The sequence below is a fragment of the Podarcis tiliguerta genome, assembly GCF_965153285.1.
Source record: "Podarcis tiliguerta genome assembly, chromosome: 16".
NCBI classification, from domain to species: Eukaryota; Metazoa; Chordata; class Lepidosauria; order Squamata; family Lacertidae; genus Podarcis; species Podarcis tiliguerta.
The window spans coordinates 557,766-585,343 of NC_139549.1; the positions used below are offsets into that span (position 1 = coordinate 557,766).

The 27,578-nt window shown below is 50.5% G+C and overlaps 2 protein-coding genes across 3 annotated transcripts in view; one reads left to right on the forward strand and one right to left on the reverse strand.

Moving 5' to 3' along the window:
- IGSF8 (immunoglobulin superfamily member 8) lies at positions 1 to 25,997 on the reverse strand. Its single transcript, XM_083416589.1, has 7 exons — positions 25,687 to 25,997; positions 15,232 to 15,609; positions 11,544 to 12,023; positions 9,444 to 9,869; positions 6,253 to 6,657; positions 4,047 to 4,201; positions 1 to 2,509 (listed from the first exon to the last, which is right to left on the reverse strand). The coding sequence occupies exons 1-6, from the start codon at positions 25,739 to 25,741 to the stop codon at positions 4,086 to 4,088; spliced, it is 1,860 nt and encodes a 619-aa protein (XP_083272715.1). The 5' UTR covers positions 25,742 to 25,997; the 3' UTR covers positions 1 to 2,509; positions 4,047 to 4,085.
- LOC310666072 (uncharacterized protein) overlaps positions 1 to 27,578 on the forward strand; it is a 1,539,811-nt gene that overhangs the window by 88,138 nt on the left and 1,424,095 nt on the right. The gene's annotated exons all lie outside the window — the stretch shown is intronic.

The following is a 27,578-nucleotide window of genomic DNA, read 5'->3' on the forward strand; positions in this document are numbered from 1 at the left end:
TTCAGAGCCAAGGGATTTATTCCGAGTACCAGAACCAGACGTAGCTCGTGGCCCTTCTGCATTCCCAGCCACCCCAGATTTTCCTCCTCCTCCTTCCCCCACAGTTCAGATGTATAAACTTAGCCTTTTGTTGCTTTGCTCTGGGAAAACCACCAGGAGTCAGAAATCCTTGCGAGGCACCCAGAGGTCCGCTAGCTCTGAAACGTGGCGCTTTCGAGGGCATCGCAACTGCCTGCTGTTTCGACTTGACAGCTCAGGGAAGATACCTAGCTTCATAAATTCGTGGAAAATCCATACTTTAACCGACTCTCCTCATTCCCACACCATTTTAACCCTTAAAGAAAGGTGAATTTATTCCCCAAGCGTGAGAGCACAGACACGGCCCCCCACCCAGGGGGTGACCAAGGGGCAACAAGAGACATCTGCAGAGGCAGTTGAGCAAGTCAGGTGTTCTAAAAGCCCCTCTCCAGACCAGTCCTGAGGGCAAGGAGATGTCAAGAGTTTTATTGTTCTTCTGGTGACAGGGACTTAAGAGGTGTTGGGAAAGGGGTCTGATAAAGTGACCTCATGTTGAACTGGTGTAACCCTTGTGTACCCCTCCCCATTTGTGACATGCCAGTAATGCAGTGATGATGTATCAGCGATGCCCCTCAAAGTGTATTCTGGGGGAAAGAGGGAAGGTTTAAAAGGTCGCCTCATGCTCAGGGTTCTTACTCCTGGGGGGACCTGTTGTGCAACAATAAAGATCATGGTCTACTGACCGCTGTTTTGCTCCAAATTGCTCGGCTGGAACTTCCTTCTTTTACTAAGCGCATAGACCCACGGGGAACTTGCACCCCGATGAGCTAGGCTCTTGAGTAGTCTCTCACCCCAGATTTTTTTCAATAACACTGCCATGATGTCATTTTGGGGCAGATAAAATGGGATACTTCTCACAGGAACAAGCAACTGCGAGGCTTAGTGGGGGAACCCCCAGGTAGACCCACCCCCTCCCCACAGACACAAGACAAGCACCTTTGGCTAAAATGGTTTTTTGCAGGCGAGATGAGTGCTGTCTGCCTGATCCAACCTTTTCCAGAGAAATCCAGAGAACCCCCCGGGAAAAGGGGCACTGCAGCAGGCTTTCAACTGCAGATTCAGGGAGACACCCCCCGCCAACAAGGAAGCGGGAAGGTGGGGCCCAGAGGGCAGGGCTCTTCTTCTTCCGAAACTTTTAATAATTACAAAAATAGACGATGGGGACTGTCGTAAAATAACTCTCCCTTCTGCCTCTTCTGTTTCTCTTTCTCTCTCTGCTCATCCCTCTTGCGTTGGGGAGAAATCCGTCTCGCAGTTGCCTCTTGGATGAGAGGGACGTGGCTCAGTTGTTTCATGGAATTGGAGAGTTGGAAGGGATCCCCAGAGGGTCAGGACTTGCGGCACAAGGATCCCCGACAGGTGGCCCTCCAACCTCTGCTGAGAAACCCCCAAGGAAGGAGAACCCTCCACCTTCTGAGTTTCAGCAACCGCGAAACCCGTGGGGGAGGTTCAAAATCACCACTGGGGGTCAGATATTGCAGGCCGGAGTCCTTAGTGGTCCCCTAAACTGATTCATTTGGCACAAGTAAGATCCTCCCTCCGCCACCCTGAGATTCTCCACCCCGATATTTTTTCAAGGAACAAAAACAGAGGAAGACGACTGACAGCAGCCTCGCTGGCTCCCTGTTCCGTCTCGCAGAGTTGTGCATTCGGTGGTTCTTTTTCCTGAGCTTCTTTGCAGATCCACAACACACACATGCACCCCACCTACACACAGAGCTTGGGTTCCTGCCGACGTGATGAGAGCAAAATGTTTTTTTTTGGGGGGGGGCGCTGTCAGTGACTGGCTGCTTTTGGAAATGTCTTGAGGATGCTATTTGGGCGGTGTGAGCTAACAGCCGCAGTCCGAGAGGTTTCTGGAGCTGCAGCAGCTGGGTCTCCTTCAGACGGCTTCCTTTTCTGCAATGAAGAAAGCAACAGGGACCCTTCTGCCCACTCTCTGGCCTCCAACCGGCTGCAAAGAGCCCCCCAAGGTGATCATTGTACCGTCTTGACATAAACATGCAGCTCATCGGGAAAAGGAAGGGTGGAAGGAAGGAAGAACAGTCCCAGGCAGAGAGAAAACAAGAGAAGGCAGGGTCTATGTTGATGGCAGGAGGCAGGCGAGGCTTCTTCAGGAAAGACCCCCATCAAATGGCAGGAAGGTCACCCCCTTTCTCCCTCTCCTCCCCCCTAACTCAAGCACAGCACCAATTTCTGCTGGAGAAAACGGAGGGGTCAAGAAAGAACGTTTGGGCCGTCAGCAGAATGAGGAAATGTCCTTCCCCAGAGGTCCTGGAGCACTTCTTGTTTGGGGTGGCAGAGGGGGGCCCAGTCCAGAGTCAAAGAGGAGGAGCAGAGGCTTCCTTGGCGGAGCCTGCAGAGAAACTGGATCACCAGGCACAACAACGTCAAGGAAAAGAGGGCAGCCGGAAGATCGGAGAGGAAGCTCCTGCAAAAGGGGAGAGAGGGGGAGTGGATGTGGGTCAACAGGCACAACCCCCCCCCCCAACATCAAACCTCCGAATCCATATTTTACCCCCGGAGGCCGTGGCGAATTAATTGCAGAAACCGGGGCAAAAAGAGCTTGCTGCAAACGAGGGAGTCGATTTATGGCCTGTGGACAATAACTTGTTTGCCGTGACCTGGTTTTCAAAATGAAGGGGATCCCAGGAAACCGTTCCCAGTGAGGGTGACTTGGGTGCAAGAGAGGGCAGGGAGCTCCTTCCCTCTCCCGTCCGCAAGTGGCCTTAAAGGTCGTCTTGGGACAAATGAACCTGAAAGGAAAATGGCAAGGTGAAGCCATCGGATTACGGGGCATCAGGGCATATCTGTTTAGGTGGGAATGACCCAGTTTGAGCTCCACAACTGAAGAGAAACACTTCATGCATCTGATTCAGCAGAGTGTGGGCCATGAAAACTTCTGAGGCCACAATTTATACTTGTAAAGGATTTCAGGGGCTGCAAGACTCAGGTTTCGTTTGGGTTTTTTGTTGCAGCAAAATTAGTCACCTTGCAAGGAACTCCTCACTGGTAGGAGATCCAGCGCAATCGCATCTGACGCACCTCCAACTTGCACCATTTCAAGCTGGGCTGGTGGAAACTGCGCTCCTTAAATCCAAGCAAGGTGGATTTAGCATTTTAACCTTTTTTGGGTTGTTCTAAACCATTGTTGTGATTCTTTTCTTGATTTTCTTCCTTTACCTTTTGGTAAACCACCTTGAGGGGTTTGGTTTTTTCTTTTCTTTTTACAATCATACAGTGTACAGTTTTTATGAAATAATTTAATAGCAGCAGCATCCGTGGGTTGGGTTTAATTTGGGGGAAGTTACTTGCCTGTGAATACTGTTCCTTATCAGATTTGCCTGCTGCCTGGGGTAAATCAGGTGGGGAAGATAGTTGCAAGATAAACAAGTGCATGCAGCAAAATAAAGGTAAAGGTAAAGGGACCCCTGACCATTAGGTCCAGTCGTGGACGACTCTGGGGTTGCGGCGCTCATCTCGCTTTTTGGCCGAGGAAGCCAGTGTGCAGCTTCCGGGTCATATGGCCAGCAGCTATATGACTAAGCCGCTTCTGGCGAACCAGAGCAGCGCACGGAAATGCCATTTACCTTCCCACCAGAGTGGTACCTATTTATCTACTTGCACTTGGACGTGTTTTCGAACTGCTAGGTTGGCAGGAGCAGGGTCCGAGCAACGGGAGCTCACCCCGTCACGGGGATTCGAACCGCCTTCTGATCGGCAAGCCCTAGGCTCTGTGGTTTAACCCACAGTGCCACCCGCGTCCCTACATGCAGCAAAGTACCTGATGGCTATTCAGCAACCAAATTTGCAAAGGAGGGGGGCAGGAGCAGATCTGGCCCCCCTTTAAACAGAGAGCGGAGGGTCCTCCCTGACTGCTGAGGTTTGGCTGGACCCAAAGGAGGACCGGGAGACACGGAAAACACACACACACACACACACACACACACACACACACAGCACCCCACCTGGCAAAGATGCATCACCTCCTTCCTCTAGTCCGGCTTTCACCTCTTCCGGAGCCTCTTCATGAAGCAGCAGGTGACGGTGACGAGGACGGTGACGCCCATGAAGAGGGCACTGGAGATGCCCGCCAGGAGAGGGATGAACAAGGTGTCGATGGCTGGGGAGAGGAGAGGAAGAAACGGAAGAGGTCAAGAGGGCAATGGGCTCGGTTTAAAAGCACCTTTCCCAAAAAACCAGAGTCCTTTTCGTTGGGATAATTCAGAGGGAAATTCCCAGCTGTCAAAAAATGTGGGAATGTTCCGGGATGCAGGAGAGGATATATTGTTTGATTATAGCCTTTCCAACTTGTGTTAACAAGTTCACAATTTAGCAGAGTAACATTCCCCCTTTTAAACTCACAGCGGATGCGTTTGCTCAGGCTGACTAAAGCCTCTAGAATAACTGTTCTGGTATTTCCCCCTTATTCCCTCATAAAAGATAAGACACGACACAGTCTTCTATAAAAGTATAAAAAGAGTTTACTCACATTCTGTTCACAATCGGATCCCAGAAGGCAGACTTAGCTTAGAAAATTTACATACACCTGGAAACTATCTCATAAGGAGACAGTTCCTTTGTCCTCTCTTGGCTAGAAGCCAAGAGGGCATCTTTGGCTAAGCAGATGTTGCTTCCTCGACGCATATAGTCATAGAGAGAGAGGTGGCTGTCCTGCCCTGTGCTTTTGTCGTTACCTGCAAAATTCCTCTTTGAACCTGTTGCGCAATAAACTTTGGTCTGCAGCTATTTGCTCCGGTTGGTGGCTGGACTCCGTCCTTTATTCCCATGGGCTCTGCCTGACCAGCTGGGGGACTGAGCAGCCTCGCACCTAGATTTTTCCGTAACACCCCTAAGTCCACGATTGGTCAGAGATGAATGGAGGGAGGCTGGATGCCGTGAAAGCAAGGCAAATCTTTATTTTTCTGTTGCAACAGAGACACCGAACCCTTTTAAGGGTTTGCGTTTTGGCGTGGAGAAGAAGGACATCTCTACAAACCACCAGCAATCCCATCACCCATAAAGAAGGGATAATGTGGCTCAGGCAGGCCAAGGTGTGATATTCCTGAGGATCTGGCAAATTTTACGTAGTTCCAGACCCAGTTTACACAAGACCTTAGCATTTGATAAGACCATCAGAAATCTCTCAGCCTGGGCAAACAATGGCAATGAATCCCAAGGAGGTTCATAGATATAGGAGAGGAACTTGCTATCTGCCTTCCTGCTCTCAGGCGAGGGGGACGGAGGAGGCAAAGGAAATATGGAGCATCTTTAGGAGAGACAAGATGGCGTTGGAATTGCTCTCCTGTACTATTGTAGACATGTGAGTTACAGTGGTACCTCGGGTTACAGACGCTTCAGGTTACAGACTCCGCTAACCCAGAAATAGTGCTTCAGGTTAAGAACTTTGCTTCAGGATAAGAACAGAAATCGGGCTCCGGCGGCGTGGAGGTCCCATTAGCTAAAGTGGTGCTTCAGGTTAAGAACAGTTTCAGGTTAAGTACGGACCTCCGGAACGAATTAAGTACTTAACCCGAGGTACCACTGTATATGCTTATGTATGTGTGTTTACCTCGTGCAATTATCAACATTTATTCTATATTTAAGACCTTAGAATCACTTAAATCTTAGAATAGCTTTGGAAGTGGATATAGGCTGTAGGGTTAGAAGTAGAAGATAGTGTATTTTAAAATAGTATTATTTGTAAGTGATAAAATGTGAAGATTTTTATGGTAAGTAAGTGTGATAAAAATGGTTAGAAATTATGATATATGTAAACTGCTAAAGATGAGGTAAAATGAAAATCAGACGGGGGGGACTCACCTAACAATGTTTAGAAAAAATAAGGATAAGACAAGAATTTGTTTGTATTGTTTGTTTTTCTGTTTGCATTGTTTATTTGTGTTATGAAATGAATAAAAAAAATTGGGTGAAAAAAGACCTTAGAATTACTATAACAGGCGACTGACAGCCCTCCCCTCCTCTATATATTTGTCCAACCGGATTTTAAAGGCACCAAGGTTGGTCCTGTGGCTAGGAGTTCCATAGTTTAACTCTGCGCTCTGCAAAGAAGGCCTTTCTTTTCATCTGTGAAAAAGGATATTGTCTGCCCCAAATCTCCCAACAGGAGGATTCTGCCCGACTCCCCCCCCAAAAAAAGAAGGGGTTACTCACCCAACGTGTACGGATAGACAGTGACCATGTTGGACTTGGCGGATCCAGCCTTGTACCAGCTGAGATCCGGGTAGCGCACCCAGGCGGTGACGGCACAGTGGTACTTGCCCTCGTCCGACGGCTGCACCCCGTGGAGGCGCAGGCGGTGGCTGGTGGGGCTGGCTTTGTCCATGCTGACGGCGCCCCCCGAGGGCCGGCTGGCCAAGTCGGCCACCCCTTCGCGGCTGACAGAGGCCAGCAGGACCCCGTGAGAGGTGGGGCCCTCGTCGGGCAGCTCCACCCACCAGCTGAGGGCCAGGGCGACGTTCTGCGTGGCTTCCACCGAGACGTTGCAGCGCACCTCGGCCGTGTCCCCGCGGTAGATGGTGGCGGACGGCAGCCACGCCGTGGCCTCAAGCACCACCGCTGCAGGGGGGGCAGAGAAGAGGGCGGACTCAGCATCCCTGAATCCTGGAAACGTATCTCTGAGACACTCCTCTGCCTGGCAGCTTCCATTATCATTTTTCTTAGCCAACCCATCAAGTCCCAGCACCCTCTTCCGACGATGGCCAAGGGAACCTCGGAATTGAGGTCGTTTTGCCCAAACACTGAGGTCCAGCTCCGAGGGCCTTCTGGCAGTTCCCTCTCTGCGAGAAGCAAAGCTACAGGGAACCAGGCAGAGGGCCTTCTCGGTGGTGGCATCCAACCTGTGGAACACCCTCCCACCAGATGTCAAAGAGAACAACAACTACCAGACTTTTAGAAGACATCTGAAGGCAGCCCTGTTTAGGGAAGCTTTTAATGTTTAATAAGTTATTGTATTTTAATGTTTTGTTGGAAGCTGCCCAGAGTGGCTGGGGAAACCCAGCCAGATGGGAGGGGTAAAGGTAAAAGGTAAAGGTAAAGGGACCCCTGACCGTTAGGTCCAGTCGTGGCCGACTCTGGGGTTTCATTGCTCATCTCGCTTTACTGGCCAAGGGAGCCAGCGTACAGCTTCCGGGTCATGTGGCCAGCAGGACTAAGCCACTTCTGGCGAACCAGAGCAGCACACGGAAACGCCGTTTACCTTCCCGCTGGAGCGGTACCTATTTATCTACTTGCACTTGCTTTCGAACTGCTAGGTTGGCAGGAGCAGGGACCGAGTAACGGGAGCTCACCCCGTCATGGGGATTCAAACCGCTAACCTTCTGATTGGCAAGTCCTAGGCTCAGTGGTTTAACCCACAGCGCCACCCGTGTAAATAATAAATTATTATTATTGTTATTGGGACCGAAGAAGAGCCTGGCCGCTGGCTCAGGCCAAAGGGGGCCCATCTAGGGTCCTCTCCTTACGGGGGCCATCCAGATGTCCCATTTGGGAAACCCGCAAGCAGGATCCAAGCGCCAGGGCGTCTCTGGCGTCCCATGACTTCAAGCAACGGCCATTCAGAAGCACCACCACCTCCATCGTGGCCAGGAGCCCTGGATATCCCTCCCATCTATGAACTTGTCCAGTCCTTATTTATTTGCATAAATAAATATTTTTATAGCGGCGTATTATAAAATTGTATCACGGAGGTTTACAATATGAAAACCCCAAACCGTCCAAATGATAGAATATCTACAAATGGCTATGATGACAGGGAGAATTAGAGAGTATCCAAAACAGAAAGTACAGAAAGAATGGAAAATCTTTAAAGAGTATTTGGAAAAGTATTACAATAACAGATCTCTCCTGGCATAAATAGAATGATCCTTGTAAAACAGCAAATACTGTATAATGTTTTCTGATATCTGACGAGAACAAAGAAAGAAATACAATAACTTGGAACTGTGTGTGAAGAAATTGTAGAAATAATAATACAATGAGTCTAATCGGAAGCCAAATGTGTTTGTTTTGCTTTGTTTCCTTCTTCCTTTTCTCTCCCCCCCCCTTCACTCCCCCCCCCCCGCTTCTTTTTCTCTTTTCTTCTTTGTGTTTCCTTTCCTGGTCTTTCTATTTTTGATATGTTAAGAAAGAGATAAAAGTGTATTATGAAAACCTCAGGTTAATTGTAATGATTTGATGTAGCAGCTACTGTGGTTTTTTCCTTTGTTATTGTTGAATTCTAAAGAAAGTTTTATTCTGTTAAAAAAAAAATGAAAACCCCAAACTGGACAGTAAAGTCACGGGAAGTTTAAAGCGCGTCAAAAGCAAAAAGAGAAGCAGGATCCAGGGGCCTTTGTGGAGGGATGTCTCCTGAACCGCCTGCCTGGCGGGAGAGGAAGGTTTTCAGTAGGCATTTAAAAATTGGCACAGAAGGCGCCTGCCTAGTTCTGTTTGCCCTTTTGATTTTACATTAACTAAAAATACATATTCAAAAACTATTGTTCGATTCAACTGCACAGGGGATTTTTTTTTATTTTTACGGTTTATTTCCTCTTCCTCCTTTTTCTCCTCAAGCAACCTTGGCAGGCAGGTGAGGCTGAGAGGGAGCGACTGGGCTAAGGTCTCACACACAGTGAGCTACTTCAACTCTGCTCAGATGCTTGAAAAGCCAATGTGATTTTTAACCAGCCTATTTTAACTTTCCCCATGTTTTAAACTATTGCAATTTCCCCTTGATTGCACTGTTTTGTCTTATTTAAGCCGTTTGAGGTTTGTTTTTACAATAAAGCAGTGTGTGTGTGTTTTATGAAATAAATGTACAGCCATACCTCGGGTTACAGACGCTTCAGGTTGCACGTTTTCGGGTTATGGATGCGCCGAAACCCGTAAGTAGTGGAACGGGTTACTTCTGGGTTTCGGCAGTTGCACATGCGCAGTAGTGCTAAATCACACTTTGCGCATATACAGAAGTGCCAAATCGCGACCCGTGCGTGCGCAGACGCAGCGCTGCAGGTTGCGAATGCTGTGGGTTGCGAACGTGCCTCCTGCACGGATTATGTTCACAACCCGAGCGTCCACTGTAAATGAATAAATATATGTAAAGGAGGAGGAGGAGGAGGAGGAGGAGGAGGAGGAGAAGGAGAAGGAGAAGGAGGAGGAGGAGGAGGAGGAGAAGGAGAAGGAGAAGGAGAAGGAGAAGGAGAAGGAGAAGGAGAAGGAGGAGGAGAAGGAGAAGGAGAAGGATCTAAACAGGACATGAGAGTGGAATCAGTTTTAACGGTTCCAGGGCTGCAAAGTGTCCTTATGCCAGCAAAGGAGAGGACAAATTTGGGGACCCAAAGCCAGCTCAGTGACCCCATACGCACCTTCCGATTTCATGTCCACCGTCAGGGCCTCGGACCGGACACTGGCCACTTCACGCAGCTTGTCGCCAGGGGAGCGCACGAAGGCCCACACCACGCAGCGGTAGGAGCCCACATCGCTGGGCTGCGCCGACTCAATCCGCAGCTGGTAGGAGCCCAGAGGAGAGGCCAGTTTCTGCAGGGAGACGTGCCGCCGGCCGACGTCGCGGTTGGCATAGTTGTCACCCAGGACGAGCGCCCCGTCCGGGTCCAAGCGGGCCACCAGGCGCCCTTCTCCCTCACTGCCCTGGCTCACTTCCCAGCCAAGGGAGTAGACGGTGTGGGGCAAAGGGGCGGCCTGGAGGCCAGAGGCATTGCAGAGGAGTTCCAGGGCTTCTCCAGAGCCGACGCGGACTTTGGCGGGGCTAGCAGAGGCGGCCAACTGGCTGGCTGAAAGCAGAGCAAGAGAAAGTCAGGGGTGAGAAGGTCAGAGCAGAGCAGCCCGTGAGAAAAGGCTCAAAGGGTCCCAGCAGATCACGATTTTGACAGGAGTCAACCATGTGATGCAGCAGCAAAAAAGGCTAATGCAATTAATTCTAGGTCCAGGGAAGTCATAGTTCTGCTCTCTTCTGCCTTGGCCAGACCCCACCTGGAATAATGTGTCCAGTTCTGGGCAGCACAATTTAAGAAGGATGTTGACAAGCTGGAAGGTGTGCAGAGGAGGACAAGCAGGACTTATGAGGAGTGGTTGAGGAAGCTGCATATGTTTAGTCTGGAGAAAAGGAGACTGAGAAAAGGTATGAGAGCCATCTTCAAATACAGTGGTACCTTGGTTCTCAAATTTAATCTGTTCCAAAACCAAAGCGTTCCAAAACCAAGGCACGCTTTCCCATAGAAAGTAATGCAAAATGGATTAATCCGTTCCAGACTTTTAAAAACAACCCCCCAAACAGCAATTTAACATGAATTTTACTATCTAACAAGATCCTTGATCCATAAAATGAAAGCAATAAACAATGTACTGCAGTCACACAATCAATCAATAGCTGAACTGGGTTCCACACAGTCACAAAAACAAAAGAAAAAAGATGCAAAAACAAAAATGCAAAGTAAATAGCAAAACCAGACAGACCTCAACGTAACACTCAAATCGGAAGCGTAACACTCAAAACGGAGCACGTTTGGCTTCCAAAAAAAGTTTGCAAACTGGAATACTTACTTCCAGGTTTGCAGTGTTTGCTATTAGGCAGTGGAGCAAAAGGTGGTGAACTCTCCATCGTCAGAGGTTTTTCAACAGAGGTGGGATGGCCACCTGCCAGGGATTCTGTAACAGTGATTGCAGGGGGGTGGACTAGAGGACCCTTGGGATCCCTTTGAATTTGTACGATTCAATGGATGCAGGACTCGCAGCGAAGGAATCCCTGGCAGGTGGCCACCGAACCACCAGTGAAGGCGAATCTGCCACCTTCCGAGGGAGCCCGTTCCACTGTCAAACGGATCTTCACCCTCAGACTCTCCCATCTCCAAGAGCCACAGTGGACCCCTCTGCTCTGTGGATCCCTCCTCCTGAGGAAAACTCACCTGGTTTTAAACACAGGGTAAGGAGTCTCTATGGAAGTAAGGTAAAGGTAAAGGGACCCCTGACCATTAGGTCCTGTTGTGGCCGACTCTGGAGTTGCGACGCTCATCTCGCTTTATTGGCCGAGGGTCAAGTGGCCAGCAGGACTAAGCCGCTTCTGGCGAACCAGAGCAGCGCACGGAAACGCCGTTTACCTTCCCGCCGGAGTGGTACCTATTTATCTACTTGCACTTTGACATGCTTTTGAACTGCTAGGTTGGCAGGAGCAGGGACTGAGCAATGGGAGCTCACCCCGTCATTGTGGGGATTTGAACTGCTGACCTTTGGATCGACAAGTCCTAGGCTCTGTGGTTTAACCCACAGCTCCACCCGCATCCCATTCTATGGGAGTATATTGTATTTAAAAATGGAGTACCAGAGCTTTTAGGGGGCTAACCAGGCTGGGATAGCTGGGATAGCAGGCTTGCTGGTTTTTGAATTTTTCAATTTCGTTGTTCTGTATGGGACAATGACAATAAAGATTATTGTATCGTATCATATCATACCTATGGTGCGGACGGTGACTTGAGCCAGCACCACCCGCTTCTCTGCAATCTGCTGCCAGCTCCCATCAGGATCCTGGATCCACTCCCCGGCGACGCAGTGGTAGATCCCGGCATCTTCGGGCCTCAGCCAACCCAGGACCATCTGGTACCGCTGGTCTCCCGTCTTGGCCAGCGACAGCTCTTGCGCCCGGTGGCGCTCGGCGAATCTCTCGCCAGCCTCCACGGCAAAGTCTCGGCGCACGGCCATCACCTCCTGCAGAGGCTGGACGTCCCTGGAGGCGTCGGGGGCGGACAGGCCAAAGGAGACGGAGAGGTGGACGTGCTGCGGGGTCTGGCTGCTCACGGCGCACGTCAGCTGGAGGTCCTGGCTTTCCCAAAGCATCAGCTGCAGTGGAGAGGCGGGCACAGCCCCCCGGCTGCGCAAAGGGGGCTTCGGGGCGGAAGGAGCAGCCGGCAACACGGAGAGCTTGTCGGGGATGACTGTGGGGCAGGAGGAAAAGCGGATCAGGGCCCCCTCAGTCGCATCGGGAGAGGGGAAATTACGGCTCTGCAAAAATGGGCGTCTTAGACAAAACCGCACCCGAAACACATACCATATTTTTTGCTCTATAGGACGCACTTTTTCCCCTGCAAAAATGAAGGGGAAATGTGTGTGTGTCCTATGGAACGAATGCAGGCTCCTTGGCTTCAGCAATAGCAACACGAAGTCTCCGAAGCGCAGAGGGAGCGCTCCCCCCGCGCTCTGGGAGCTTCAGGCAGCTATCTGCAAGCCTTCGGAGAGCAGCAGGAGTTCCCGCCTGCGCTCCGAAGGCTTGCGGATAGCTGCCTGAAGCCTGGAGAGCGAGAGGGGTCGGTGCACACCAATCCCTCTTGCTCTCCAGGCTTCGCTTTGCTGGAGAGGCGCTGCACAGTTTTCCCTCTCTGCGCAGTGCCCCTTCAGGGAAGCGGGAGGAGAAATGGAAGGGGCTCCATTTCTCCTGCCGCTTTGCTGAAGGGGCACTGAGCAGAGAGCGGGAGAATCCCCCCTCCCCCCGTTCTCCCCCTCCTATAGTCCGGTGCGTCCTATAGAGCGAAAAATACTGCAAGGTTGGCAGGAGCAGGGACCGAGCAACGGGAGCTCACCCTGTCGCGGGGATTCGAACCACCGACCTTCTGATCCGCAAGCCCTAGGCTCTGTGGTTTAACCCACAGCACCACCTGCGTCCACACTTCCATTTTACAGGCAAACAAAATACATTTTAAATTCAATTTTTGTCCTGTCCTCCCTCCCAAAGAAGCCCGGGGCTCTAAGTACGCCATCAAAGCGTCTTGAAACCATTTTCAATGCAGAAGCAGACTGGGAAAGATATCCAGAAGACATGAGAAGAGTGTGCTGAATCAGGCCCAGGGGAGACTATTGAGCCCACAGTGGCCAACCAGGCGCCCATTACAGGAAACCCACAAGCAGAATCTGAACACTAGAGCAACACTCTCTTCTCTTGCAGGTCATTCTGGCTAGTAGCCCTTAATAGCCCTCTTCTCCTTTATTAATTTATCCAGACCTCTTTAAGCCATCTAGGCTGGTGGCCAGCACTCCCTCCAGTGGCAGGGAGTTCCACAATCTAACTGTACTGGCTCTTGGTGCAGGGACAGAGAAGAGAGGTGGATACAATTTCCTTTAATAAAAATACTATTTTTTTTAAAAAAAAACAAGGTCCGCAGTGAACAGAGGCAGGAGTTCCCAGCCCCGGAAAGATTCCTTCTCTGGATTTAGCTGCCAGGAGGACGTGGGGGCTTCAGATGGGGAGCCAGATGGGGCCCCCTCCTCCTCTCTCGCCCCCCCCCCCACGGCCCACCCCGCAGGGCTGCCCCACTCGGCAGAGCTTGGCCTGCAGACAACTCCGGGCTCAGAAGCCATCTGCTCGTCCCAGCCGCTAAACGGATTAGCGGAGCAACGGACACAGCAGCGACCTCGGGAAAAATCACCATTGCTAATGCAATAAATCTCCACGTCACATGACCGCGGAAGGTGCCTGCATCCCACAGTCGGTCCCAGAGGCAGCGAGGTCTAGTGGTTAGAGTGTCGGCCAAGGACCTGAGAGGTTCAAATTGTCCCACTTGGCCATGAAACTCCTCAGGGCCAGTCACAGCCTCTCTTGGGCTCGCCCAACTCACAGGGTGTTTTTGAGGGGATCCAATGAGGACCGGGACCGGGAGAGAACAGGGTTCGAATTCACCCATGGCTGCCCCGAAGCTCACAGGATTTGACCTTCAATTAACATAGTATTGCCTATTTAAATAGGCACTTTCCTGCACCTAAGGAAGTCAGGCTGCTGGATCAGGCCATCTCGGCCAGCCCTCTGTTCTCATGGTGGCCAAATACTCCGCAGGACCTAGGAATCCAGATAGACTGCCTGTGGAGCTGGAGGTTCCATTGGGTCATTGGAAGAGCCTACTGGATCAGGCCAGTGGCTAGCTGGAAGCCCAAAACCAGAGCGCAACTCTCCCCCCTTGCGATTCCCTGCATTTCCTGCCTCCGTGGAGGGACAGCCGAGCCATGGGAACATCAGGAGAGTCTTGCCCATGAGAGCCAGCGTGGTGCAGAGCCTCCAGCCCCAATGGCAGTCTATCTACATTCCTAAGTTCTTGGGGGAATCTGAGGAGGAAAACTCTGATCCTAAACCTCTCCTGCCTTGCAGCCATACGCATTCATGGGAAAGGCTTCGGGTGCAAACCCCGAGAAAAGAATCCGAACCCGCTGCCTTCTTTGGCTAGGGAGTAAGCCTTACACAAATCCCTAAGGCGGCTGGATGGCATTTTGTAAGCCTCCCTCCAGCAACTCCTGCAGCCATGCTGGTGCCAAATATCTCGCTACGCTTTCTTCTGGACCAGCGAAGCCGAGGAGGGGGGTGCCTGGTCATCGGGGCAGCCCAGGACCTCCTGACCCACCACCCAGGCTTGCACCCCGGAGGGGTCACTTCAGTGCTGCCAACACAGCAAAAGCAACACAGGAGGCAGCAGGTAAGAAAGATCTTCACTGGCTCCCAGGACGTTTCCAGGCACAATTCAAAGTGTTGGTGCTGACCTTGAAAGCCCTAAACGGCCTCAAAGGCCCAGGATACCTGAAGGAGCGTCTCCACCCCCACCGTTCAGCCCAGACACTGAGGTCCAGATCCGAGGGCCTTCTGGCGGTTCCCTCTCTGCGAGATGCCAAGTTACAGGGAACCAGGCAGAGGGCCTTCTCGGTGGTGGCACCTGCCCTGTGGAACGCCCTCCCAGCAGATATCACAGAAATAAACAAGTACCAGACTTTTAGAAGACATCTGAAGGCAGCCCTGTTCAGGGAAGCTTTTAATGTTTAATGCTGTATTGTGTTTTTAATATTTGATTGGGAGCCGCCCAGAATGGCTGGGGAAACCCAGCCAGATTGGCGGGGTATAAATAATAATAATAATAATAATAATAATAATAATAATAATAATAATACCGGTCTCTGCAGCCACAGCAAGTGCTGTGATTCTCCAGCGATTTGACTTCATTGTCTCTTGAGACAAAAGGGGAATTTGACCCCTGGGAAAAGAGGGGGCTGGGCTAGGATTGGCCCCCTTTGGCCAATCCAGAATGACTCTCCTTACGCTTTCGCTGTCTTCAACTTTCTCCCCCCCCCTTTTGGTTCTGCCCCCCCCATACCCCTCCGTTGCCCCCGTACCTCTCAGCTCCACCTTGCTGCTGTACGTCCCGTGGTACTTGGAGTCGGTGGTGGGGGTGTAGCACTCGTAGACCCCCCCGTCTTCCGGGCGCACCCCCTTGATCCGCAGCGCCACGGCGTCCCCCCGCAGCCGCTGGACGGAGACATTGCCCGCCTGCACCCGGGGCGCGAAGACGGCGTAGGGGAACTTGGGGTCCTTGGTGCTGACCACCCCGATGGAGATGTCGGGGGCCGCCGGGCGGTAGAGGAACCACTCAAAGTGCTGGAGGGTGGGGCCCTCGTACTCGGAGACGTTGCAGGGGATGGAGACGGACGTCCCTTCCACACGGTACAAGGGCCCCGGAGGGAGGTGGACTTCCCGGGCGCTGGCACTCAGAGCTGTGGGGAGAGAAGGGGAGAGGGCATTGCAGGACTGCAGGGAGAAGAGGGTCCCCCAGAGGTCATCCAGACCAACCCCCTAACATGCAAGCATCACAGCTCACAAGTCGCTGGCGGGTGGTCACTGTGAACAGAGAAATCTGAGCGCACCCTTGGACATAAAACAAGGACACCAGCCAGGAATACCAGGGCAGCCAGTAGGCTTGGTCTTTATTGAAGACTGTCTCGCGACAGGACTCCCACCTGCCACCAGGTGGAACAAGATGGAAGCCCCGAACAAGAGAGAACCCAAACTTGTATTAGCTGCTAATCCCCATGTTCTGAGCATCCTGGACCCTGCCCCATGGTTCCCCTTGCCCTCCACCAAACACCCAGCAAGTGGAACAAAAGAGATCTTTACATTTCCCTGTTTCCCAGCCAAGTTCATCCCACCCTTTGGTCTTCATCTGGGTTTGTTCTTTCTGGCATGGCTACCTGTCTGGCCCTCAGGTATCAGGATGCCAGGGATTATCCCTCAGGCAGAGGGGCTGCTGAGGAGCTGAGCTCACATGTCTATAGGAATTTCTGAAGTTTTCCCAATGAGCCAGTACATAGATACATTGATCAGTGAATTCTTATATTTGGTATCGTGCAGCAAAGGCCCTTTGAATGGATAGCAAGAAACTGTGATGAAGCGTTTTGTGGGGACAAGTCACAAAAGGGATTGTGCTGATTCTGGTAGTGGGCTGCATGTGCATGAGATCTGCTGGAGAGGCAACTCCCTCCCCAACCTGTACATAAATTCCTGCAACAGTGGGCATTGCAGAACTGTGGGGAGGAGAGGGTCCCCTAGGGGTCATCCAGTCGAACCCCCTGACATGCAAGAATCACAGCTCACAAATCGCTGACGGGTGGCCACCCAAGCACTATTGGAAAACCTCAAATGAGTCATGGAATTGCTGAACTGGAAGGGAACCCCAGGGCTCATCCAGCCCAACCCTCCAGTTGTGGTTAGAACAGGGTCCTGATTCCTCACTCCCTTGGATGAAGAAACACACTTGGGTGACCTCAGGCTAATTACAATATCTTTCTCTCTCTCTCTTTCATTTTATTATATTTTTCAAACTGAAATAAAAAAATGAAGGTCTTATATATATAATAAATGTTCATAAATGTACCAAGCAAACACATACATAAATGTATGTAAACCGCATGTCTGAAGCAGCACAGGAAAAAAGCCCTGAAACCATTTTGACTCCCAAACTGACCTCAAATATTTCTCTGCAAGGTCAAAGGAAAATGGAAAAGCCTCCCCATTCTCATTTTCTTCACAAAACCTGTCTGGGAGGTATGTCTGTGTATGAATAGGGTGAGCCTGTGACCTGGCTCAGGAACTAAGTATTTGTCACTACAAAAGACTGGCCAGGCTCCCCAGGGTATCCAATCAAGTGAGCATTAACAGGTAACCTGCCAGACAAGAGATAAACAACGCACACAGATTTCTGTTGTAGACCACCTTTTCTGTGATGTAGGTATGATGTTTGGGGGGGGGGGTCTTGGACTCCAGGGCGGGCAATTTAAAATGTCTATATAAGGGCAGGCACACCTTTGTTCAGGGTCCTCCTCCTTTCCTGCGTGTGAAGGGGGGACCCTGTTGCAACAGATCAATAAAGATCAAGCTTACTAGCTGCTTTTCTTCTCAATATTCTCTGCTTGGCCTCTGTTCTTTTCTCCTACCGATGGAGAACCTGCAAAGGACTCTGTAAGGGCTCTTGCGTCCCCCATAAGGGAATAAGGGCAGATTTTCATTTTACAAAACATTTTCGCAATGACCTTCAAATCAAAGAATTACTTAGTTTTGTGAGTTGGCTTTCCCACCCTCGTCTCCACAGTGTTTTTCCTCAGACTTTCCCCACTGCATTATCTCTTTATCCATTACCAAAAGTTCCTCTGTTAGCAATTACTTTGTCATTTGTCTTTTGCTGCTTTTATCTCCAACGCTGTCCACAATTTCATTGGACCGCAATGCTTTTCAAAATAGTTCACCTTCTTCTACAGAAAGTTCATCCTTTGGATCTCTTAATTTCGCCGTCCGCTTTGCCCTTTTCTGCCTAGTCCCTTACCTGAAAGCCATTCCTCCTCGGTTAAGTTACAGTCTCTAAGCCTGGCCTACCTCGCAGGTTTGTCATGAGGATGAAGGGGAGGGTCAAATCCTGAGCTGCTTGACAGGATGCAAATCAATCCAAGCGAAGACGGAAAAACAAGCAACGAGAGACCTTTGGTCGGGTGTGAAAACCGAATTATGGGGCTGGGTTTCAGGCAGAGTTCAGCTGTAATCTTCATTGTTTTAATGATTAAACGCAGAGCTGGAAAAAGCCGTTAATTCAGCAGCAGGGCTATGAGGTCATGTCGGCTAATTCCACCAGAGGGGTAGAAACAGTTGAAATTGCGGTGGGAGGAATTATTATTTTTTTGTTTTTGTATATATTTTTATTATTTTTTACATATCATTCCTAACAATCATACAACATAATTTCTTATCTTATACAGTGTTTTAAACTTCCATCAACCATACCTGAAGGTTTTTCCATCTTTATCACTTAATCTACATTTCTTAATTTCCTTATTACTTTTAATTGTCCTTAACTAACAATTCTCTTCATAATCTTCTCTGCAATATTTTGCATAGTCCTCCTCATAAAACTTCTTGCAATCCGAATTATTATTTTTTTGAGTGAGGTGGGGCTTTCCTACAAGAAATAACTCAGGGTAACAAAGTACCGCCTCCCATCTACACAACAGATGCTTCTTCTTGTTTGTTTGCTGGTTGTTGATGAGTTTACTCAAAAATCATAGAACTGTTGGGAAGGGACCCCCAGGGCTCATCTAGTCTGACCCGCTGCAATGCAGGACTCATGGCTAAAGCATCCCTGATGGGGACCTCTGCTTAAAAACCTCCAGGCAAGGAGAGTCGATCACCTTCCGAGGAAGACACTTCCACTGTCAAACAACTCTTGCCATCAGATAGCTCTGCCTAAAATGTTTAGTTTTTTCTCTGCCAGGGACTCACGGCTGCTAACAGATAAAATAAGAACAGCTAAAAAACACAGGAGGAATAAGAAGAAACATTCATTAAAAACAAGAAACATTAATAGAATTGAAGGTAAAGGACCCCTGGACGGTTAAGTCCAGTCAAAGGCGACTCTGGGGTTGAGGCGCTCATCACACTTTCAGGCAGAGGAGGCTGGTGTTTGTCCGCAGACAGCTTTCCGGGTCATGTGGCCAGCAGGACTAAACCGCTTCTGACGCAACAGAACACCATGACGGAAACCAGAGCGCATGGAAAGGCCGATTACCTTCCCACTGCAGTGGTACCTATTTATCTACTTGCACTGGTGTGCTTTCGAACTGCTAGGTTGGCAGGAGCAGGGACCGAGCAACAGGAGCTCACCCCGTTGAGGGGAATCGAACTGCCGACCTTCTTATCAGCAAGCCCAAGAGGCTCAGTGGTTTAGACCACAGAATTAAAGCTATCTACCTATGATCTGGGACACCGGTGGCCCTGTGGGTTAAACCACAGAGCCTAGGGCTTGCTGATCAGAAGATCAGCGGTTCGAATCCCCGCGACAGGGTGAGCTCCCATTGCTCAGTCCCAGCTCCTGCCAACCTAGCAGTTCGAAAGCACATCAAAGTGCAAGTAGATCAATAGGTACCGCTCTGGCGGGAAGGTAAACGGCGTTTCCGTGCGCTGCTCTGGTTCACCAGAAGCGGCTTAGTCCTGCTGGCCACATGATCCAGAAGCTGTAGGCCGGCTCCCTCGGCCAGTAAAGCGAGATGAGCGCCCCAACCCCAGAGTCATCCGCGACTGGACCTAATGGTCAAGGGTCCCTCTATCTTTACCTTTTACCTATGATCTATTAAAAACACATTAAAATCAGCTCTTTTCCATTTAGAGCCTGCCCTTCCTACCAAAGGACCCTTTCAAAGGTCTGGAAACCAGGCTACAAATCCCCACCTCCCTCAACCAGACCCTTGGCCATCTCAGTCGCCCTCCTCTGCACACTTCCCTGCTTGCCGATATCCTTCTTAAACTGGGGTGCCCAGAACTGGACACAGTATTCCAGGTCGGGTCTGGCTAAGGCAGACTACAGCAGTGCTATCCCTTCCTTTGATCTGGCCTAGAATAGCCTTGGCCTTTTTTGCTGCTTCATCACACCACTGGCTCATGTTGAGCTCTGACAAGATGGCGCTTGGGGTCTCCCTTCCACCCCTACACTTCTGTGAATGTAAGCGGGGGGGGGGCGTTTTAGTGGGTTAAGGCTGGGCATCGAAAAAGCCCCCCCCCCCCCGCCCGGAAGATGCACTGGAAAGAGCATGGTTTTCTTAAATACCGGTAATTTTTTTATTAAAAATTTAAGCAAAACATGTTACAGTGGTACCTCGGGTTAAGTATTTAATTTGCTCCAGAGGTCTGTTCTTAACCTGAAACTGTTCTTAACCTGAAGCACCGCTTTAGCTAATGGGGCCTCCCGCTGCCACCGTCACACAATTTCTGTTCTCATCCTGAAGCAAAGTTCTTAACCTGAAGCACTATTTCTGTGTTAGTGGAGTGTGTAACCTGAAGCGTATGTAGCCCAAGGTACCACTGTATCTTAAAACATATCATCCTTAATTCCCACCCCCATTTCCCCCCCCTCCCTCCCATAAAACAACCTACCCCGACTTCCCTCAGTCCCAATCTCTGGTTTCTCTATGAATGCTATTCTCTGCATGTTACAGATTTGTATAGATCCTTAATTTGTCTAGCTGTTATCAATAAAAAGTCCAATTCACTTTGTTGCACCTTTAAGTACCGTATTTTTCGCTCTATAAGCCGCACTTTCCCCCTCCTAGTAAGGGGAAATGTGTGTGTGTCTTATGGAGCGAATGCAGGCTGCGCAGCTATCACAGAGGCCAGAACAGCAAGAGGGATTGCTGCTTTTACTGTGCAGCAATCCCTCTTGATGTTCTGGCTTCTGATATTCAGAATATTTTTCTTGTTTTCCTCCTCCAAAAACTAGGTGCGTCTTGTGGTCTGGTGCATCTTATAGAGCGAAAAATACGGTGCTTTGTAAAAGGTTCCCATTCATCTATAAAGTCACGGTTATCCTTGTCCCGTAGTTTATGAGGGAAAGAGCATGTTAAAATATGACACCCCGATCTCACTCGGTGAATGTGGGGTGTTCAAGAGGACCTCAGTGTGCAGAATAATTTTCAAGAGCTGGAAAACAAAAGCAGTTCTCTGCAATTCAGCTCAGCTGGGAATCAGGTCCAGTCTCCCCAAGCCGGGAGGAGAGAGAGAAAAATACCAACCGGCCCTTAATTCCATAACAGACTCATTAAGCCAAATGAGTCCGCTGGGGAACCCAGAGGCGGGGAAGGGCTGCCCCAGAGGGATGGGACTGCTTCCCTCCCCCTGGCAACTGGGGCAAGAGGATTCTCTTCCCGGCAACAAACAAATCAGCCTGTTGATTACAGAAATCTCCAGGCCCTGGATTGGGAGTGTTGGAGGAATTTATGTATAGGTTGGGGGGGGGGGTTGCCCCTCCAGCAGATCTCCTGCACATGCAGCCCACTACCAAAACCAGCACAATGACTTTTGTGACTTGTCCCCACAAAATACTTCATCACAGTTTCTTCCTATCTATTCAAAGGGCCTTTGCTGCACGATACCAAATATAAGAATTCACTGATCAATGTATCTCTGTACTGGCTCACTGGGAAAACTTCAGAAATTCATATAGACATGTGAGCTCAGCTACTCAGCAGCCCCTCTGCCTGAGGGATAGTCCCTGGCATCCTGATACCTGAGTGCCAGACAGGTAGCCATTCCAGAAATAACAAACCCAGATGAAGACAAAAGGGTATGATTAACTTGGCTGGGAAACAGGGAAATATAAAAATCTCTGTTGTTCCACTTGATGGGTGTTTGGTGGAGGGCAAGGGGAACCATGGGGCAGGGTCCAGGATGCTCAGATTACGGCCACCAGACCTCCCCTTTTGTGATGTAACCGTGATGTAGTTTGTGGGGGGTGTAACATGGGGATTAGCAGCTAATAAAAGTTTGGGGGCTCTTTTGTTCGGGGCTTCCATCTTGTGGCAGGTGGGAGTCCTGTGGCGACAGTCTTCCATCAAGACCAGGCCTACTGGCTGCTGTTTTGCTCCAATTTTGCTGGCTGGTGTCCTTGTTTTTTGTCCAAGGGAGTCCTCGGATTTCTCCGTTAACAGGAGCAAGAGCGGCTCCTGACGGTTCCTGCTCCTGGACGCACAAGGCGATGGTCGCAGAACTCTGCACGTGATTATGGAGAGGCGGAAATGTTGTCTGGTGCACAAGCACACCAAAGGAGACAAACAGCAGCAGCAGGCCAAGGAGAACAACAAGGCCTCCTTCTTCTCTGGAGAGGAGTTGCGAAGGCAGAGACCCACATCTGGGGCACCACGTGGGCAGCAGGCAAGATCTAGGTCAGCCCACCTCAGCCAGGCCCCCTCCCCTCCCAGGCACCGCAGACCCCAGCGTGACTCCAGACTGCAAAGCAGACAGGGCCTGAAAGGAAGAGGCAGCGTGGCCCAGCGGTCAGGGTATCAGGCCAGGATCTGGGAGAGAGGAGGGTAGGGATCCCTGCTCTTGTGGAGTGTGACCTGCCTTTCTCAGCCTCACCCACCTCGCAGGGTTGTTGTGCAGATTAAATGAGGAGGCAGGGAGAGAACCGTTGGCACCAATTGGGGTTCTTGTGGGGGGGGGGGAGGTGGGACAGAAATGCCATTTATAAGTAAAAAGGCTGCAACTCCCCAGGGAATTTCTGCTTGTGGGAATAAGGAAGGGAAACGTGAGGTGTTGCTGGGCACTGTTTTCCTAATCTATAAATCGAAAGCCTCTGCAAGGAATCCAGTGGCACCAATTTGCCTCAGCTTTGCATCTGCTGCTTTGCATATATGTAGATAGATGCAAATAGGGGGAGCTGGCTCATGGGGCAATGGGGCACCGCCCCCCAGGCCGCCTCGTGACTTGCATCTGATTCCAGGGCTGGCCCTGACTGACAGCTTCCTCCGGCTGCCATTCCAAGCTGTCACACGACCTTTTAATGACAAATTTCTGCAACGGAATAAGGGGACTCCTCTCTCCCCCTCCCCTAGTGATTCTTTCTTTCATCTCCTCCTGCTGCCTCTCCTCCCCCACCCTTAAATTGGAAGCACCTCAGGGCAGAGACCTCTCCTTTTGCTTGTTCTCTACTGCGGATAAAATTCACTGTACATGAAGAATTTTTGCAAGAACTTTCTGAGACAGGAAGAAAGTGGTCCATGAGGAATTACTCCTGTGAAGAGCTGTGCACATTAATGGCTCAGGATAAATAAATAACTAAATAAGAATCTTATTTAGCAGCTGGGTTGTTGCAAGCCAGGAAATCTGGCAGCCCTGTCTCTCTTTCCTTCCCATAAGATACACTTTGGAACTCCCTGCCTATTGATATCAGGCAGACAGGTGCCTTCAACGCATCCTTTTCAGCACCCGCTAAAAGCATTCTTGCTTAGTCAAGCCTGCCCAGAGAAACGCTGCTGCTAATTTTAATCTGTTTTAGAATTTTAATTTTTTGCATGTTTTAAAGTATCGGGTTTTTTTGGGTGGGGTCATTGATTTTTGTGAACTACTTTGAGATTGTTGAGGCTTCACAATGAAGAGGTGCATAAATACTATGCAACAAATAAATACTATAGGCATGCAATACTTTTTTCAGGGTTGGTGTGAATAAGGATTTTTAAGGTGATGAGAAACAGCGTCAGGGTAGAGGCTAGAAATGGAGATTTGGGCCAGGGCGGGGGCTGGGGATTTCAGAGGCTCCCTCAATCATTCCTCATGAGGCATGGTTCCCAGACCCCTGATCATCTCGGTCACCCTCCTCCGAACACATTCCTGCTTGTCTATATCCTTCTTAAATTGGGGTGCCCAGAATTGGACAGTCTTCCAGGTGGGGCAGAATAAAGTAAGACTACGACTTCCTTTGAGCTGGACACTACATTTCTGTGTCTGCAGCCTAGAATAGCGTTAGCCTTTTTTGCTGCTGCATCACACTGCTGGCTCAAGTCAAGCTTGTGGTCTACCAAGACCCCCAGATCTTATTCACATGTACTGAGGTTTCCATTAGTAGCCCTCATCAGGATAAAGGTAAAGGTAAAGGGACCCCTGACCATTAGGTCCAGTCGTGGCCGACTCTGGGGTTGCGGCGCTCATCTCGCTTTATTGGCTGAGAGAGCCGGCGTACAGCTTCCGGGTCATGTGGCCAGCAGGACTAAGCCGCTTCTGGCGAACCAGAGCAGCGCACGGAAACGCCGTTTACCTTCCCGCCGGAGCGGTACCTATTTATTTACTTGCACTTTGACGTGCTTTCGAACTGCTAGGTTGGCAGGAGCAGGGACCGAGCAACGGGAGCTCACCCCGTCGTGGGGATTCGAACCGCCGACCTTCTGATCAGCAAGCTCTAGGCTCAGTGGTTTAACCCACAGCACCACCCCATCAGGATAAGGGTCTCTAAATCTATTAAATCTATTAAACCTGCACCCTGGTTCCAATGCCACTCTATTCCTAGAATCCCACAGGAGGCAATGGTGGCTTTGAAAGAGGATTAGGAGACAAATTCACGGAGGAGGAGAGGGCTGTCGAGGACCACTAGCCACAATCCTCAGCCTCCAAAGGCAGAGGCAGCAATTTTTCTGTATGACAGCCACTGGAAACAGCCAGAGGCAAGGGCGTTTTGGTGCTCCAATCCTACTCGCTGGCTTCCCACAGGACTGCAGGGGGTTAGTCTAGATGACTCTGGGGGTCCTTTCCAACTCTACAATTCTACGAACTGTTCGGCTACTGTGAGAAGAGGCTGCCGAGCTAGAGGAGCCATTGGCCTCATCCAGCAGCCTCTTCTTGCATTCTTATTTTCCAGCTTGTCCATGTCCTTTTTAAATGGGGGTGCCCAGAACTGGTTGCTCTGGAAGAGTTGCAAAAAACCCCCCAAACCCCAGGGATCTTAGCGCGAAAAGCGGTTCATAAATTACAAGATAATTGTTATTAATAATAATATTTGCTGAGCGATCTGTCAGAACCCGAGTCTTCCCCGCCCCCCTCCTGCGCATTTTGCCAAGCACCCCCCCCTTTCTCTTTCCATCTGTCCACCCCCCCTCCTCCAAAGCCTCCCAGATGTCCCTCCAAAACTCCTAGATTAGGTCGGGGGTTTATCAGGCGGCTGGGGAGGGCGGGCGTCAGTCAAGCAGGTCTGGGAGAGACATTTGCAAAATCCTGGCAGGCCAGGAATTCCCAAAACCCACCAAAAGGCTGATAGGAACCACATTCTGCACTCCGGTCTCCTGAAAACCTTCCAAGCCAGTAAATGCTTCTAGCTCTCCCCCCCCCCCCCACTTTTTTCCGGTTCCATTCAACAAAAACCGAAACCTCGCAGCCTGGCTGACTCAGGCCTGGATGGAAAGATCTTTTCCTAGGAGCCTTGAAATGTGTCAAAGGGAAATAAATGGCATTTCTGCTGTTCCAAGACAAAACGCTTTGTGCTTGGCCGCGGAGGGGGGGGGGGAGAGATAAAGAGACAGAAAATGAAATCGGATGCAGCCACGCCACTAACAACGCCCCCGCGCGCGCCCCCGACTTCTTTATCGATGCACGAGAAGAGAAATTTCGCCCCCAGCCTAAAAGGCAAAGGGAAATCTCTGCGCTCCCCCCCCCCCCCGCAACGCCTGGCGAGATCAAAGTCTTCGAGGGTGGAGCGCATAAGGAAAGCAGGATTGCAAACCACCCTCTTTTTGCAAAGCAGAAGGGGGGGGACCAGTTGCGGGGGCCCCCACCCACCCAGTCCCTGCGCGCGCCGTTTCTGGATGAGGATGCAACAATGAAGGCTTGGGCTGCCTGGCGAGGGCGGGAAGGGGGGCGCGCAATCGAGCCGCCCCCAGCCCCTCCTCACAGACCCCCCCTTCTCCTTCCGACCCACCAGGATCAGCAAAAGCTTCTCCCCCCCCCCCCAAGAAAAGGAAGTCCAAGCGGCTCTGCGCACCCCCCGGACTCACCGGCCAGCAGGAGCCAGAGGAGATCAGGCATCGGCTGCTTGCGAACAGCATCCATCTCGGAGGGCGGGGGGAGGCTGGACCGGGGCTGGCCGCTCGCAAAGGATGAAGATGATGATGATGCTGCTGAAGCCCCACCCGGGAGGAGGGGGCGCCTCTTGGCTGCTTCCCGGGCTCGGGAGAGGTGCGGGGGCTCCTGCAAAGCGCTCCCCGCCTGGCCACGCCTCGCCCCGTCCCCACGCCGCCTCGTGCCCGCCAGATGTGGGGAGGAGGAGGAGGGAGGAGGATGCTCAGGGAAGGTGGGGAGGAGGAAGGGCGGGGAACCGAGCGCGCACTCGCACTCTGTGCATGCTCAGGGAACTGCCCCAGAAAGCTTGCCTTGCTCGCCTGCTTCTTAACCCGCTTTGAAGGACTGCGGATTCATTGATCCAGATCAAAGCAGACGAAGGTGGCGGTGAAGGGAAGGGAGCAGGGGAACCGAGCGCGCTTTGGCACTCTGCACGTGCTCAGGGGACTGTCCCGACAGGGTCGGCTTTGTATATTTCAAAAGCACTTATCACCTGCCTTAAGGGATTGGTCATAAATATATTTTAAAAATATTTTTATTAGGGATTCAACATAACAATTTATCAAAAATACATCATCCTCATTTTTCCCCCTCCCCATTTTCCCCCTCCCCCAAAAAGAACTCCCCCTCCCACCCACCCCCAGAATTCCCTCAGCTCCTCTCTCTGGTTTTTCAGCACATATTATTCTCTGCATGCTATAAAATTGTAAGGATCCTTAATTTATCTATATTTATATTACCAATAAAAAATTTGTGAGTGTTTATTCAAACCCTGCCAAGGAGTCCAGTTCATTTTGTTGTTTCTTAAAATACTTTGTAAAAGGTTCCCATTCTTCTTTAAAATCACAGTTATCCTTGTCACGTAGTTTATGTGTCAATTTCGCCAATTCCGCATAATCCATCAGTTTCTCTTGCCACAGTTCTTTGGTTGGGATTTCCTCATTCTTCCATCCTTGTGCTATTAAGACTCTTGCCGCCGTTGTCGCTTACATGAAAATGTGTTTTAATATCCTTGGCAGGTCTTTTCCTACAAGGGATTGGTCATAAATAGATCTATTATTGCCCATATCCCACTTTTCTTTTCTTTTTTACTGAGACAGGGACTCAAGGCAGCTTACACAAATTAACGGCGCAGCTGAAATGCAGAAGGCTAAAATCGTACGAAAGAGCATCGTTAAAAGGCAATTAAATGCCATCAAAAACAAATCTGCCAAAATGCAGGTCATAAAAACAGTGTGGCGTCATTTAAAAGACCTTTATTTTAAAAATAGTCAGCTCCCAGAGGCCTCTGGGAATAATACAGTCTTCCAAACCCCAGTTGCTGGAAGCCCCAGGAGGGGGCAAAACGCTCTTGCGCCCGGATCCTGCTTGCAGGTTTCCTTCTGTGGCGTCTGGTTGGCCACTATGAGAACAGGAGGCTGGACTAGATCCCTTTGGCCTGATCCAGCAGTCTCTTATGTTCTTGTGAAATTTGGGACCTGCATTTGCACTGGGAAGGTTTGGAAAAACGAAGAAAATTCTAATAATTGAACCAGGAGAAAGGTCCTCTTTTCCACCCTTCGGCACCCCTGGTTCCCACTGGTGTGAATCAGGAAAATGGGTGCAAAGTGTGTGTGTGAGGGGCGTGCATTTAGCTGTGGATTTAGCCAGTGCTGAGCATCCCTCTCTGACGCTGTGTGCAACCAGGCCTTGCCATGTGCAGTCTCAGAAACAGCCACTTCGTGTCGCCAGAAGCCAAACGGACGGATGTGTCTCCATCTTTCAGCAGGGCCAGGAAGACACACTTCTTATTTGTTCTCTGGTTTCTGAATTACCTTCCTGCCACCCT

What these genes read in the sequence shown, in the direction of transcription:
- IGSF8 (XM_083416589.1), bottom strand. Translation starts at nt 25,741, where the DNA reads ATGGATGCTGTTCGCAAGCAGCCGATGCCTGATCTCCTCTGGCTCCTG. An exon ending in CCTCTGGCTCCTGCTGGCCG is followed by an intron (nt 15,610 to 25,686) that starts GTGAGTCCGGGG and finishes CTCTCCCCACAG; the next exon opens with CTCTGAGTGCCAGCGCCCGG. An exon ending in AGTCACCGTCCGCACCATAG is followed by an intron (nt 9,870 to 11,543) that starts GTATGATATGAT and finishes CTCTGCTTTCAG; the next exon opens with CCAGCCAGTTGGCCGCCTCT.